The 16896-nt window shown below is 48.0% G+C and overlaps 1 protein-coding gene across 1 annotated transcript in view; it reads right to left on the reverse strand.

The window, feature by feature from the left end:
- The window catches only part of LOC132385605 (tubulin polyglutamylase TTLL13-like), a 148018-nt gene extending 137355 nt beyond the window's left edge, over positions 1–10663 (reverse strand). The window contains exons 1-3 of the mRNA XM_059957779.1: positions 10609–10663; positions 10214–10332; positions 8710–8840 (exon numbers count right to left, since the gene is read on the reverse strand). Of these exons, the coding sequence (XP_059813762.1) occupies positions 8710–8840; positions 10214–10332; positions 10609–10621 (263 nt within the window). The 5' untranslated portion in view covers positions 10622–10663. The remainder of the gene's footprint in view (positions 1–8709; positions 8841–10213; positions 10333–10608) is intronic.
- Positions 10664–16896: the final 6233 nt, after the last annotated feature.

Raw genomic sequence — 16896 nt, forward strand, 5'->3', positions numbered from 1 at the left:
GGAAGCACCCGCTCCTCAATGTTTTTCCATCGAGCTTCATATGATGGGTTGCACCAACATATCACAGCTCTCAACTGTGCTGCAAAATAATAATCTCTAAGAGAAGGTGGGCCCCATCTCCCCTTTTCCTTTGCTAATTGTAAAGTTTTGAGATGAACTCTAGGTATTTTACCCTGCCGAATATACCTTGATAGCATCTTGTTCCATTCACTGAATTGATTTTGATTAATCTCTATTGGTAGGGTCTGAAAAACATATAACAGTCTGGGCAGTATATTTATTTTAATAGACACAATCGTTGAACTGAGACTGAAAAAAGGAATCAGGTTCCATCTTGCCACATCTTCCTTAATTTTTTTTATATATAAAGGCTGATAATTACATTCTGATAATTTTGCCAAATCTTTTGGCATAATGATGCCCAAATACTTGAAAGACTTTGTGTACCATGCCCAGGGGTATTGACTTTCAATTTCTCTTGGTGGGCTATAGTAATATGAGTAATTGGGTTTTATCTATGTTGATCTTGTATCCTGATAATTGACCATATTGTTCAAAGGATTGCATCAATTTTGGTAAAGTGTATGTTAGTTGCCCTAGATAGATCAAAATGTCATCCGCATAACAAGCCAATTTATACTCTGTCCCTTTAATAGTAATTCTCAGAATATCTTCATTTTGTCTGATGTATTGAGCTAATGGTTCCAGATATAATGTGAAGAGTAGTGGTGACCATGTGCAACCCTGTCTCGTGCCCCTTTCTAGGGTAAGACTATTTGATAAATATCCATTGATTTTAATCCTAGCAGTAGGATTGTCATATAGTGTCTGTATAGTTTTAATAATTGTGTCTTGGAAACCAAATCAATGTAAAACTCAGTAAAGAAAATTCCAATTAACCAAATCAAATGTTTTTTCAGCGTCCACACTTATCACTATTGCTTCGATTTTATTTTGTTGTATATGATCCATAATGTGAAGTGTCCTTCATATATTGTCTTGTGTCTGGCGTTGTCATATAAAACCTGTCTGATCGTTACGTATCAGTATGGGTAGAAACTCCTCTAATTGTTTGGCCATGATGGAGGTAAATAACCTATAATCTACATTAAGAACGGATATTGGTCTAAATGACCCGCATTCCATTTTATCCTTGCCTTCTTTTGGTATAGCTGAGATTATCACTTCCTTCCAACTGGGTGGCATTTGTGCCTTTTTTAGAGCCCAGTTCAATGTGGGGAGTAAAACAGGAATTAACTCATTTTTAAATTCTTTGTACCACTCTGCCGTATGCCCATCTGATCCTGGTGACTTGCTTAATTTAAGCCTACTAATTGCAGCTTTTAATTCAACTTCAGTTATGTCAGCTGTCATCGTTCTATTTTGTTCTTCGCTTAAAGTAGGTAACTCTAGAGAATTCTGGAAGGTGTCAGTTTGGGTTATGCTTCCCCCGGAACTTTGGAATATAGCATTTTGTAAAACACTTCAAAAGCTTCTTGAATTTCACTTAGCTTATTTTTTTTATCATTTTCGTTCTTGGGTCCCTAATTCTATGAATTGTATTTTCTGCTATCTTTTTTTTTCAGTTTCCACGCCAGTATTTTCATAGATTTCGATCCACTTTCATAATGTCTCTGTTTCAGAAATATTAAGTTTTTCCTGATTTCTTGTGTAGCCAAACTATTAATTTCATTCCTAATTTTTAAAATTTCCCCTAATGTATCCTGTGCCTAATTCAGTTTGTGTTTTTTCTCTAGTTCCTTCAGTCTATTTTGTAATTCCTCTAATGTTTTATTCCTTTTTTTCTTATATGAAGATATCGCTATAATTTTCCCTCTTAAGACTGCCTTCAGAGTATCCCATAAAATGGGAGGTGAAACCTCCCATTATCATTAAATTCTAAGTAGAGACCAATTTCTTTTTTAATTTGTTCCTTAAAGTATGGATCATTGAGTAGACTTGAATTTAGTTTCCAAATAGTATTCTTTGGTTGTAGGTCAAAATCAACAGATAAATATATAGGTGCATAGTCACTTACATCTATTGACCCAATTCCACAGGCGTTTATTTTGTTTTTGTCTTTTCCAAATGTTATGAAATAGTCTATTCTTGTATATAAAGAACGGGGAGCAGAATAATGAGTGTAATCCCTTCTGTCAGGGGAAAACGTCCCTCCATATTTCAATTAAACCAACATCCTCAAAAAGTGTATTAACTTTCTTATGTAAAGATTTTGTTTCATAGGTTTTTCTATTGGAAGAGTCTAACTTTGATTGTAATTGTAAATTTAAGTCTCCCCTACATATCAGGAGATCTTCTGTTTCTGTTACCATAATATCAGTAATTTTCTGAAAGAAACCAATATCACTTCCCGGGGGTGCGTATATATTCAATAGAGTAACTGAATTTCCATCTATATTCCCCCTTACCAGAATATATCTGTCTTCCTTATCTCCCATTTCAAATATTTTTTTCAAAATTTAGTTTACTTGAGATAAGAATAGCAACTCCTCTCCTATGTCCTGATTTATATGAGGAGAAAAACAGATTAGTGAAGCCCATTCTCTTTAGTTTTTTATGCTCATTATCACTTAAATGAGTTTCCTGTAAATATACTACATGGGCTTGTTCTTTTTTCATTTTGGATAAAATTCTTTTATGTTTGATTGGATTTAATAGCCCATTGACATTAAAAGAAATGAATTTTACCTTGTCTTTAGCCATCTGTATTTATCTGTCAATGTATCATTGAAATTAGAATAAAACTTAATCGATCTACTCCCTGAAGAAGTAAGAACCAAGAAAATCAAATAATAACAAAAATGGCAACGAACGTGTGATTCCAAGGCTGAGGTCTCTGCGTTGAGCTAGAGGAAATGTCTAGCTGTGGGGGATAACCCCTCCTATTTGTGAGTTGAGGGCCCCCATTGCAGTATTCATAAAAGTCAGTGAACAAATCCATTGCACAGAAAAGATTTCCCTGTGTACTCCGATATATATATATATACACACGCACATTACACATATACGCACACACACACACACACACACACACACACAGATATATATATCTTCTCATTTTGGTGGGGAAAAAGTGAGCGAATAAAGAATAACAACTAAGTAATATAAAATCCACATTATAGTAAGTATTTCTCGAGATAGGTATATCACCGTCTACTTTTGCTTCTGTTTAGCTTCTCAGCATTTTTAAAGTTAGCCAAACCTTATGGCTCTTCTGAAAGGGGTGAGGACTGTCTTTGGGAAACTCCCGGTCTCTCGGCATCCTCCCGTCTCCTGCCTTCTGGATTCTCGCACTATTTCCCAAGCTGAGCGGGACAATTCCTCAGTCAGGCTTTCCCTTGTTTTGGTTCTGCTGATGGGCAACCCTCTGTCCTTCAGGTCTGGAGTCGCCTCTTCCACTGTCTGGTACAACTGCGTCCCATTGTCATAAAACACTCGAAGTTTAGCAGGGTACAGAGTTTGAAATCTAATCTTACTTTGCTTTAAAACTCGCTTTGCTTCAGAGTATTCTTTGCGTTTCTGGAGGACCATGGGGGGTGGTGGGGTGGTAATCTTGTAATTTATCCTCTAAAAACACTCTCTTCTTACCCCAGGCCCTTCGTAGAATCTCCGCCTTGGTGCTGTACTGAAGGAATTTTATTATAATTGACCAGGGCTTTCTATCCTGGGTAGGTTTTGGGACTAGCGCGCAGTGCGTTCTCTCGTTTTCCAGCTCCATAGCCGGGGGAAGATCCAGCGCGTCCCACAGTAACTTTCCTACAAACTCCATCATAGACGGGCCCTCCGCTCCTTCAGGAACGTTATAGATTCTGATATCTTTCCGCCGTGATCTTCCCTCCAGGTCAAGCAGTTTACCTTCTTGGTGATGTAATGTTTTTATTGTCTTGCTCAGTATCCGTTCCACATTTTGAATGTGATCTTCCACCTTCTCAATGTGAGTCTCTGCCACCGCTATTTTTTGATTAACGCTGGCGAGCTCTGCCTTAATATCACGGAGCTGCTGCTTTATATCTTTCTGGACCTCCATTATTTCTTTCAGGATTTCGAAGACATTTGCCGCTTTGTCTGAGTGAGGCCCAGCAGCCGCCTCGCTAGCACGCGGTCGGGTCGGAGAGCCGCTCGCTGCACTCCTCTCGGCCGCAGGCTCCACAGTGTCGCTTTTATTATTTCCATTCCTTTTCTCCATTCTTGCCCCTCTTTTCAGTTCAAATATTTTTCGAAAAATATTACATTTGATGGGTTAACGGGGCTTAATACATATTTTTCCGGAGGAGCTAGGGACTTGGGCTGCCACTCTTGATGATGGTGTCACCGGAAACCCCACAAGTAATATTTCTAAGATGCTCACTTGCCCCGTTTGTTGGACCAAGTGCACCCACCATCTTATTGGAGCTATGCATGTCTGTGGTGTCTTTCACAAGCAGAGTATCCAATAACACCTCACGGCTGTTGAAGCCCTCCTGACAGACAGTCACCGTGGTCGCAGAGGGTACGAGGCACTTGGTACAAGATCACCAAGATCCCTTTTGACGCACTGTTCCCAGGCACACATGGCTTGTAGAGGAGCAGGTTTGACAGGCCGAATGGCCTCTCTGACCTACGGTCTCAGGGTCATTACCTCGTCCTGCTGGAGATACCCGAGAGCCATGCCGCCTGGTGCTTAGCTCCTGGTAGGGCAGGTCAGGGGGGCAGTTCCGGACCAAGTGCGACCCAACCAAGACCTCAGCGCTGGAGCTGCCGGAAGATGGTGACGCATTTCAACCGCGGCGAAGGCGGAGGGAGGCCGCAGCAGTGCCCCCCACCCCCCTCTCGTCTTGCGCGTACTGCCACTGGACGCTGACCCCGATCTGTCACGGTGGCTTTTGCCATGAATCTACCCCCCGCCCCCCCGTTAAGTGAAGTCGTGCACAGGCGTTCTCCATTAAGGGAGTAAACTCTTGGGAGAACATCCTACTGTCTACCATGGTTTACGTTTCTGTGAACCCCCCATCGACCAGACTTGCTGATTTCACAGGTGCACAGAACAGACAGTGAAACGTGTCATTTGCGTTGGCAAGATGAAGGATGTGCAGGTACAAATATCGACACGCATTCTGGTGAAAATGGGTGCGATTTGACAGGTTAAACTCTGCTTTAAGATCATCTTTAAGCAAACCGGCTTTGGAGCATAAAACGATGATAAACATCGCGCCAACTTTATGCATTAATTATACAACCTGACTTTTTTCACAGACCACAATTCAGATCAGATCAGGTTCATTTACTTATCGAAGGAGCACCGAAACATGCAGTGAAATATGCCACTCGTTCAACAGACAACGCAATCTAAGTGTGCTGGGGGGGAAGCCCACACGTTCCGGTGCCCACGTGTGATTCTGCATATGTTCTTCACACTACACAGAACATCCCCCACCCCCCCCCCCCCCGTGGTGAACTACATATACCTGTCTGGACACGCCCCCCCCACTGACTGCTCCTGTGGCTCCTCCCACAGACCCCGGTATAAAGGCGATCGAGGTCTGAGCCCGGCCTCTCAGTCTCCAGGATGTAGTATGGTGGTCACTCACTGCTTGTTCCTTCTTCCAGTCAATGAAAGCCGATATCTCGCCTTTACGTCTCAGAGTGAGTTATTGATGGTGCATCACCCCCACAATGTGTGTGCTAAATCTCTTTTGCCTCAACATTCCCTGGCTATTCATGAGCCTGTCTTAAAGTCTATCCTGTCAGCTTCCAACACTATGCCAGGCAGCCTTGTCCAATGCCCACCACACTCTTTGTAAAAACTTTGCCCCTCACATTCCCTTTAAACTTTTCCCTCCTCTGGTAGTCTGCATTTCTACCCAGTTCTGACTGTGTACCTATCTATGCCTGTCTTAATTTTATAAACTTCCCTCAGCCCCCTGTACTCCTGATAAAATAACCCAATCTTGTCCAACATTTATAAATTTCCCCCAGCCTCCTGCACTCCTGATAAAACCCAAACTTGTCAGTCCTTCATAAACTTCCCTCAGCCTCCTGTACTCCAGATAAAACAATCCAATCTTGTCCAAATTTCATAAACTTCCTTCAGCCTCCTGCACTCCCGAGAAAAGATCCCAATCTTGTCCAACGTTTATAAATTTCCCTCAGCCTCCAGCACTCCAGATAAAACCCAAACTTGTCTGTCCTTCATAAACTTCCCCCAGCCTCCTGCACTCCTGATAAAACAACCCAATTTTGTCCAACGTTTATAAACTTCCCTCGGCCTCCTGCACTCCCCAGGAAAAAATCACAATCCTGTCCAACCTCAATGTAGGGACAAAAGGGATTTTTACTCTCTCAGTCAGGCAGCATTCTGGCACGGCCTCAGAATAGAGAGATGTCCGTTTTCAACGGATATGAGAAGGAATTTCTTTAGCTAGTCTCGTGGTGATTCCCATTCTGTGGTCCATCGATCCCTTGGCATTAAACGGGTTGGTATCTGCTGAGCTGTCGAATGGTGAATCAGTGGTGTTCATTTCCACAGACAGCTGTGGAGGCAAAGCCCGTGTCTTATGGTCTAGTTACCCTTCCTCAAAATCCAACCAGATGTCCCCACCCCTGTGTAAGTAGTTCCTTGGACCACTTTCTACTCTACAGGAGAACTGTGGGAGAGTTCAAGGGCTCAGAGTAGAAGGACGTCCCCTTAGAACAGAGATGAGGAGGAATTTCCTAGGCCAGAAGGTGGTGAACATGTGGAATTCAAGCAGGTGAGGGAAGCGGTCATTATAACAATCATGTGGGTACTTCTCTGCCTTCCGGCGAGGATGGAAGATTGATCAGCCATATCTTATACACTCCATCCACATCACCGGAGAGCTGTATGATACAGATGTGAGAGGGGAGGGGTGGTGGCAGTGGCAGGGAGGCAGTAGGAAAGAGGACTCAGAGGGGGGAGTGAAGGGATTGGGAGGAGTATTGGGAGAGGGCAGGGGGAGTGGGGGTGAGTGGGAAGAGGATGCAATGGAGGGAGTGACAGGGAGAGTGGGGGGGCAGAGGGGGGGGCAGTGGGAGGGGGGAGTGGGGGTGAGTGGGAAGAGGATGCAATGGAGGGAGTGACAGGGAGAGTGGGAGGGGCAGAGGGTGGGGGCAGTGGGAGGGGGGAGTGGGGGTGAGTGGGAAGAGGATGCAATGGAGGGAGTGACAGGGAGAGTGGGAGGGGCAGAGGGTGGGGGCAGTGGGAGGAGAGACTGGGAGTGGTCAGTTAATATCTCCTTCCATCAGGAGTTAACTTCATTGACCCTTGCAACTTGGGTGTATGTTCAACGAAGATTGCTAAGATGAGATATGTTGAGGTTTTTTTAAAAACATATCTCACCTTTGGGCCAATGTGCATTAATGGAAGAGCTTGTAGAAAGTCTACACCAGGCAAAGTCCTCCCCACCATTGAGCACACTTAACTGCCACGAAGATACAGCGTCCAACATCAAGGGGCCCCAACACCCACGCCCAGGCTTGCTTCTCGCCACTACCATTGGACAAAGAGGTCCAAGGAGCCTGGGGTCCACACCATCAGGTTGAGGAACAGTAATTACCCCTCAACCATCAGCAAGGATACCTTCGCTCACCTCCACCCTGAACTCATTCTACAGCCGATGGACTCATTTTCAAGGCCTCTGTAACCTGGTATCATTTGATTCTCTGCACCATCCGTCTTCCTTTGCTCATTGTTTGTCCATCTTCGTCGCTTACAGTCTTTCACAAATTCTACTGTACTTGCAAGAAAACAAATTTCAAGGTCATATCATGTATGTACCTCGATAATAAATGTACTTTGAACTTTAACCTTTGATGTAATAGAGATGGGAAAGGGGTGCTGCTGAGTGTCATTGACGCAGTTCAAAATTCAAAGTACATTTATTATCAAAGTAGCCATACGACATCCAACCTTGAGAATCGTCTCCTTACACACAGCCACAGAACGAAGAAATCTAAAAGAACCCATTTTAAAAAAATGAAGACTGCCAGACGCCCAATGGACAGGAACAAAATTAAATCGTGCCAACAGTGAAAGGAAGCAAGTCATTTTCAGAACTGAAGTTCACAGAAGTGATTTCACTGACACGAAGCCGGCCATCGCTGCGGCCGGGCCGGGAGCCTGTTCGTTGCAGGCCGCGGCCTCAGTGAATACCAGCCCGTTCGTCGGCTCCTGACCTCGCCGATCCAGCCCGGCACTTCAATCATCCAAATCTTCACTCTCAGGACCCGGGCTCTGCCGGTTCCATACGCTCTGGGCTCTGTGCCTGAGACCACGTATGTTTTGATGTACTGTACATGTGACAAGTAAGGCGATTCTTTAATTTTTGAATTATTTACACACACACACACACACACACACACACACACACACACACACACACACACACACACACACACACACACACACACACACACACACACACACACATACACACACACACACACACACACACACACACACACTTTACTTTAAACACCAGTTCAGAGAGACCATAGATTTTATCGGGTGTTGGCCCTTATTTTTAATTGGGTTCTTTTGGATTTCTTGCTTTGCAACTGCTGACAAAGCAATATGGATCTCAGGGTTGTACAATTTGCACGTCCCTTGATGATAAATGGACTTCAAAACTTGGAAACACGCACACGCATGAACAGAGCCACACTCCATTTCGAGGTGTTCTTTAAACTTACTCGGATGGCAGACACCAGGTTTTAGGGAAGATGTTGTAATCTTCTGGGTACTGCCTTAGCATTTGATTTAAGTTCCTGGCCAGCAAATCCTTCCGACAGATTTCGTTCATCCCAGGAAAGCGATTGATTTTCTGTGTGAGGAAAAGAATTATCAATCCGTGCAGACGGTAATGCCAGTATGACGTAGCATACATTCAGTGACCATTTTACTAGTTGCTCCCGCTCCTTTATATAAAATATCTCATCAGCCAACCATGTGGCAGAAACTCACTGCAAAAAAGCATGCAGACACGGTCAATTAGATCAGTCACTGTTCAGACGAAACATCAGAATAGAGGGGGAAGAATTTCTGATCACAGTGACTTTGACCGGTGCTGGGTGGGGTGGGTTGGAACTGCTGAGCTCCTGCAATGTTCATGCACGTACCAAGATACAGCGAAAAGCTTGTCTTGCCTACTGTTCACACAGATCAGTACCCTGAAGCAGAGCAGGGTAAAATAATCAAAGTAGAGAATAAAGTGAGAATGCTGAGCAGGTAAATGCAAAGTGCAAGGCCATAATGAGGTAGAGTACTGTGCAAAAGTCTCAGGGGCACTTCTACACAGTGAGGGAGCACAGCACTGTCGTGATTCTGTGTGCCCCATTGTACCTCTGCCACAAAAGAAACTGATTTCATGACGTGTGTGAGTGATGACAACCCTGATTCTGATTGTGGACTGAGAGTGGGAAGGGGGGCAGGGAGAGGAGAATCACGGTTGGGAAAAGGGGGAAGGAAGAGGGGAGGGAGAGGCATTCCGTAAATGATCAATAAACCAATTTTTGGAAACAAGTGACCTTGCCCGGTGTCTCAGGGCCGGGTGCGCATCTGTCCCAACCCCCCCCAACACCCCCTGGCACTCCTTCTCTGCCACCTGTTCCACACCCCTCCAGCAGCACTCCACCCTCGCCACTCCCAACATCTTTTGTTCCTTCCAGACTCACAAACTCGCTCTCCGCTCCACGATGACCGATGCAATACTGTGTGCAAAAGTCTAGGGCACCGTAGCTATATAATCATCATAACCGTTCTGTTGTTATGACGAGGGCAATCACGGTATCCTGACCGTGACTGACAGGAGTGGTTGGCCATCGCCTCCTTCAGGGGCAGTGTCTTTACAAGACGGGTGACCCCACCCATTATCAATACTCTTCAGAGATTGTCCGCCTGGCGTCAGTGGTCACGTAACCAGGACTTGTGATCTGCACCGGCTGCTCGTACGACCATCCACCACCTGCTCCCCATGGCTTCACGTGATCCTGATCGGGGGGCTAAGCCGGTGCTACACCCTTGCCCGAGGGTGACCCGCGGGTAGCGGAGGGAAGGAACACCTTGCAACGAGAGCATCAGCATAATGCAGTTTAAAAGCTTAAAAGCTGTGTGGGTGCATGGTGCACTGATGCATGTTCCGGGGGGGGGGGGGAGCGGAATGGGAGCCTCTCATTGGTTCTTCCGTGGGCCGATTACCTGGTAGCTCTTTAATTCAATGGCTTTTTCCACTGTCACAGAACAGTCGGTCCATAACAGCGTCCATTCCTCATCGTCGCCGACCTCCTTCAACCCAAGGAGTGCGGCTGCACGGCGAACTGTGAAAGAAACAACGCTGGCTCAGTCCGAGGAGACCGATAGATCACCGCTGTCGCGGGAGGAGGAGGGAAGGGGGTCTGGAGAATGGGAGGGTCTTCACAAACACGAGAGGCTGGAAACCCAGAACAGCACATGCAAAATGTCGGAGGAACACAGCGGGTCAGGCAGCATCTCTGCTATTGAGTGTTTCAAGCCCAGAACCCTTTTCAGTCCTCCAGGTGAATCCGAGAGATTCTTACTCTCCAGACACAATCTCCTGCAAACTGCAGACTCACATTTCAAGGACATTTTACAACTCGAGTTCCCTGTATTTTTTTCATTTGCATTCTTTTGCACATTGGTTGTTCGGCAATCTTTGTTTACACTGAGTTTTTATTGTAAATTCCACTGGAGAAAGCACGGCAGCACCTCTACTTCCTTGAGAGCCTGTGGAGATTCAGCGTGACTTCTAAAACTTTGGCAAACTTCCATCGATGTGTGGTGGAGAGTATATCGACAGGCCGCACCACGGCCTGGTAGGGAAACATCCATGCCCTTGAACGGAAAATCCTACAAAAAGTAGTGGATGCTGCTCAGTCCATTACAGGTAAAGCCCTTCCGACCACTGAGCACATCTACATGAAACACTGTCACAGGAAAGCAGCATCCAACATCAGAGACTTCCACCCTCAGTGCTACCATCAGGAAGGAGGTGCAGGAGCTTCAGGTCCCACACCACAGGTTCAGGAACAGGTATTATCCCCCAACCATCAGGAAGGAGGTACAGGAGCCTCAGAACCCACACCACCAGGTTCAGGAACAGGTATTACCCCCTCAATCATCAGGAAGGAGGGACAGGAGCCTCAGGACCCACACAACCAGGTTCAGGAACAGTTATTAACCCTCAACCATCAGGGAGGAGGTACAGGAGCCTCAGGACCCACACCACCAGGTTCAGGAACAGGTATTAACCCTCAACCATCAGGAAGGAGGTACAGGAGCCTCAGGACTCACATCACCAGGTTCAGGAACAGTTATTACCCCTCAACCATCAGGAAGGAGGTACAGGAGCCTCAAGTCGCACACCACCAGGTTCAGGAACAGTTATTACCCCTCAACCATCAGGAAGGAGGTACAGGATCCTCAGGACCAACACCATCAGGTTCAGGAGCAGTTATTACCCCTCAACCATCAGGAAGGAGGTACAGGAGCCTCAGGACCCACACCACCAGGTTCAGGAACAGTTATTACCACTCAACCATCAGGGAGGAGGTACAGGAGCCTCAGGACCCACACCACCAGGTTCAGGAACAGTTATTATCTCCCAACCATCAGGAAGCAGGTACAGGAGCCTCAGGACCCACACCACCAGGTTCAGGAACAGTTATTACCCCTCAACAATCAGGAAGAAGGTACAGGAGCCTTAGGTCCCACACCACCAGGTTCAGGAACAGTTATTACCCCTCAACCATCAGGATGGAGGTACAGACTCTTGAACCAAAGGGATTAACTTCACTCAACTTCACTTGCTCCATCATTGAAGTGTTCCCGCAACATGGACTCACTTTCAAGGACTCTTCATCTCATGTTCTCGATATTATTTACTTCTTATTATTTAATTCTTTTCGTATTCACACTCTGGCGGAACACTCAAGTTGTTGCAGTCTTTCATTGACTGGTTATTATTCCACAGATTTATTGAAAATGAATCTCAGGGTTGTATATGGAAACATATGTGTATCTTGATAATAAATTTTACTTTGACCTTGTCCACGCCGTGACAATAATAATTGATTAACTACAGTCCCTATTGCCGTAACCACCTACTTAATGTGAACATTTTAAATACAGTCAGGCGGATTTACAGAATCACATGATTACAATGGTAGCACGTCCCAACTAGCAGAACCCTTTCTGCTATAACGTTGATGCATGGCCCCCGTAATATACAACTAAACAGAGGTTCAAGTGCTGAACCAGATCTGTCCTGGACTGAGCCTTAAGAGGCAGGGATATATCTTTCACAAAGTGCCGATACTGATCCGGTGCCTTATCCCTATGCAGTCTCAGCTGGGCAGGATGAGAACGTCCCGCACACAATGGTCGGTTTCACTAATTACATAGTATTAGTGAGTCCTACTGAGGAGTCTCGGCCTGAAACTTACTCTACCTTCTTCGGTGAAAGTCCTCCGTTCCTGACGATGTTCAGGGAGCCTACATCACGTCGATGGCTTCCTCTCAGTTTTCGCTGCTGTCAGCCATGCAGCCCCGGGCCGAGATTCAAGCACACCGTCAGCACTCAGACGCAGACGGAATCCGTTTCTGTAACGATTCTGAGCTGAACCCCCGAATCCGGAGGACTGCTGGACCACTCTTAGTCTGACTTCTGCCCTTTGACCTGTTGGGCGTGGGCGACCCCACCAAGAGCCAAAGCACGAAGCCGCGACCCCAGCCAGCAGGGTCCTCTGGGTCATTGAGGCACACAAGCCTCCAAACCACGACAAGCCGTGGCCCTCTTGGAGGTCAGCCCACAACGCTGGCTCTTTACTCACCTCTCTAATCTCCTGAGTTACTCCATTTTGCATGTGTTACTCTGGATTTCCAGCGTTTGTCAGTTGCAAATTCAGCTGCTTCATCATTATCTGCCGTGTTGTTCTGACATCATCATTATTCACCGTGTCATGTGATGTAGACGATCGTGGTCTTTCCATGACCATGATTGTTCTTGGCAAATTTTATCTACAGAAGTGGTTTGCCATCGCCTCCTTCTGGGGCAGTGTCTTTACAAGACGGGTGACCCCCGGTCATTATCAATACTCTTCCGAGATTGTCTGCCTGGTGTCCACCTATCCTCTTCCAGCTTCTTACTTCATCCCCCCCTTTCCTCACTCACCTGGCTCCACATATAATCTTCCAGCCTGTCCTCCTTCCCTTCTCCCCACCTTTTTTATTCGGGCTTCTTCCCACTTCCCTTTCCATTCCTGGAAACGTCAACTGCTTATTCATTTCCATAGATGCTCAGTGACTTGCTGAGTTCCTCCAGTATTTTGTGAGTAGAATTCCACTTGTCTTTGCCATAATCTACATTACTCGCAGCTAACTTTCTGTGACCTCCCTCTGCTCTCCCTGTACAGTAACATTCTGTGATCTCCATCTCCCTCTCCCCTCCCCTCCCCCCTCCCTCCCTCTCTCTCCCTCTCCCCTCCCCCTCTCCCCTCCCTCTCTCCCTCCCTCCCTCCCCCTCTCCTCTCCCCCCTTCTCCCCCCCCCCCTCTCTCTCATTTTCCTTTACTCCACCTTTCACCATTATCATGGTCTTTGGCACTGTGGGCAGTGTGAAACCTCTTCTGGGGCAGTGTCTTTACAAGACAGGTGACCCCAGCCATTATCAATACTCTTCAGAGATTGTCCGCCTGGCGTCAGTGGTCGCATCACCAGGACTTGTGATCTGCACCGGCTGCTCGTACAACCGTCCACCACCGGCTCCCACGGTTTCACCTGACCCTGATCGGGGGGGTTGCTAAGCAGGAGCTACACCTTGCCCAGGGGTGACCTGCAGGCGAGCGGAGGGAAGGAGCGCCTCACCCCCCCCTCCTTTGGTAGGGGGTATCTCCACCCCGCCAGCCAAGGAGTGCACTGGATTTTGTTTTTAACAGAATCCTGTAGATCATACACTCCACACACAGCGCTGGATCCCAGGTGAACTGTGGGGCGGCCCGGTAGTGTAGTGGTCCGCACAATGCTTTATGGTACTGGCGACCCGGGTTCAATTCCCGCCACTGCTGAATAGACTCCTGAATCCTTCTATCCCTGAGGTTGAATTATTGTTTTTGGAGCAAATTAACCCTCCTCACAATTAAAAACCAGAAACACACCAGAGATGTCGAGACTAAACATAAGAGATTCTACAAGTACTGTAAATTCAGAGCAACACACGCAAAATATTCCATCTTGGCTCCCCCCTTACAAGTTCTATTCACCCATCTATTACCTTCCCTGAACACCCCAAATCATTCCCTCCCCTCAGACACTACCAACCCCCTCCCTCAGACACTACCAACCCTCTCCTCTCAGACACTACCAACTCCCTCCCCTCAGACTACCACCCCCCTCCCCTCAGACACTACCAACCCTCTCCTCTCAGACACTAACAACTCCCTCCCCTCAGACACTACCACCCCTTTCCCCTCAGACACTACCAACCCCCTCCCCTCAGACACTACCAACTCCCTCCCCTCAGACACTACCAACCCTCTCCCTCAGACACTACCAACCCTCTCCTCTCAGACACTACCAACCCTCTCCCCTCAGACACTACCAACTCCCTCCCCTCAGACTACCAACCCTCTCCCCTCAGACACTACCAACCCTCTCCTCTCAGACACTACCAACTCCCTCCCCTCAGACTACCAACCCTCTCCTCTCAGACACTACCAACCCCCTCCCCTCAGACACTACCAACTCCCTCCCCTCAGACTACCAACCCTCTCCCCTCAGACACTACCAACTCCCTCCCCTCAGACTACCAACCCTCTCCCCTCAGACACTACCAACCCTCTCCTCTCAGACACTACCAACTCCCTCCCCTCAGACTACCAACCCCCTCCCCTCAGACACTACCAACCCTCCCCTCAGACACTACCACCCCCTTCCCCTCAGACACTACCAACCCTCCCCTCAGACACTACCAACCCCCTCCCCTCAGACACTACCAACCCTCTCCTCTCAGACACTACCAACCCCCTCCCCTCACACTACCAACCCTCGCCCCAGACACTACCACCCCCCCTCCCCTCAGACACTACCAACCCTCCCCTCAGACACTACCAACTCCCTCCCCTCAGACTACCAACCCTCTCCTCTCAGACACTACCAACCCCCTCCCCTCAGACACTACCAACTCCCTCCCCTCAGACTACCAACCCTCTCCCCTCAGACACTACCAACTCCCTCCCCTCAGACTACCAACCCTCTCCCCTCAGACACTACCAACCCTCTCCTCTCAGACACTACCAACTCCCTCCCCTCAGACTACCAACCCCTTCCCCTCAGACACTACCAACCCTCCCCTCAGACACTACCACCCCCTTCCCCTCAGACACTACCAACCCTCCCCTCAGACACTACCAACCCCCTCCCCTCAGACACTACCAACCCTCTCCTCTCAGACACTACCAACCCCCTCCCCTCACACTACCAACCCTCGCCCCAGACACTACCACCCCCCTCCCCTCAGACACTACCAACCCTCCCCTCAGACACTACCAACCCCCTCCCTCAGACACTACCACCCCTCTCCTCTCAGACACTACCAACCCCCTCCCTTCATACACTACCAACCCTCCCCTCAGACACTACCAACCCCCTCCCCTCAGACACTACCAACCCTCTCCTCTCAGACACTACCAACCCCCTCCCTCAGACACTACCACCCCTCTCCTCTCAGACACTACCACCCCTCTCCTCTCAGACACTACCAACCCTCCCCTCAGACACTACCAACCCCCCTCAGACACTACCACCCCCCTCCCCTCAGACACTACCAACTCATTCCCCTCAGACTACCAACCGTCTCCTCTCAGACACTACCACACCCCTCCCCTCAGACACTACCAACTCACTCCCCTCAGACTAATAACCCTCCCCTCAGACACTACCACCCCACTCCCCTCAGACACTACCAACCCCTACCCCACTCCGATCCCAGTTCTCGTCCATACCGGGTCTTCACAATTCCTCCCAAGCTCCCCTTCTCTGAGGCAGACCATTCTGTCCTCGGTAAGGGCCTCACTTTTGACCCCCCCCCCCCCCCACCGCACCCACACCTCAGTGAATTCCGCACCCACCACGATGCCGAGCTCTTCCTCCTCCATCTCAGTCTCCGAGCCTATTTCTTTGGCAAGGACGCTCCACCGCACACCAATGACCCCTCCTGCTCTTCCTGGTCTTCTGCCTGCTCTGGACCTTTTCCTGGCCGACTGCTGATGGGACATCAACAGTCTTGACTTCAACGTTCCTCTCCTATTCCAACCTCACTGCTTCTCAACACTCCGCACTAATCCTAACCTCACCATCAAACCCGCGGATTAGGGAGGTACAAGCAACACACACAAAATGCTGGTGGAACACAGCAGGCCAGGCAGCATCTATAAAGAGAAGCACTGTCGACGTTTCGGGCCGAGACCCTTCATCAGGACTAACTGAAAGGAAAAATAGTAAGAGATTTGAAAGTAGTGGGGGGAGGGGGAAATGAGAAATGATAGGAGAAGACCAGAGGGGGTGGGATGAAGCTAAGAGCTGGAAAGGTGATTGGCGAAAGAGCTGGAGAAGGGAAAGGATCATGGGACGGGAGGCCTCGGGAGAAAGAAAGGGGGAGGCGAGCACCAGAGGTAGATGGAGAACAGGCAGAGTGATGGGCAGAGAGAAAAAAAAGGAGGGGGGGAAAACTAAATATATCAGGGATGGGGTAAAGAGGGGAGAAGGGGCATTAATGGAAGCTATAGAAGTCAATGTTCATGCTTAACCCCCTAAGTCGCCTCAGGCTCGCTCAGCTCGTTCTCGTCTAGGGGGAGCAGCCTTCGGCCC

This window comes from Hypanus sabinus (genome assembly GCF_030144855.1).
Source record: "Hypanus sabinus isolate sHypSab1 chromosome X1 unlocalized genomic scaffold, sHypSab1.hap1 SUPER_X1_unloc_15, whole genome shotgun sequence".
NCBI lineage: Eukaryota > Metazoa > Chordata > Chondrichthyes > Myliobatiformes > Dasyatidae > Hypanus > Hypanus sabinus.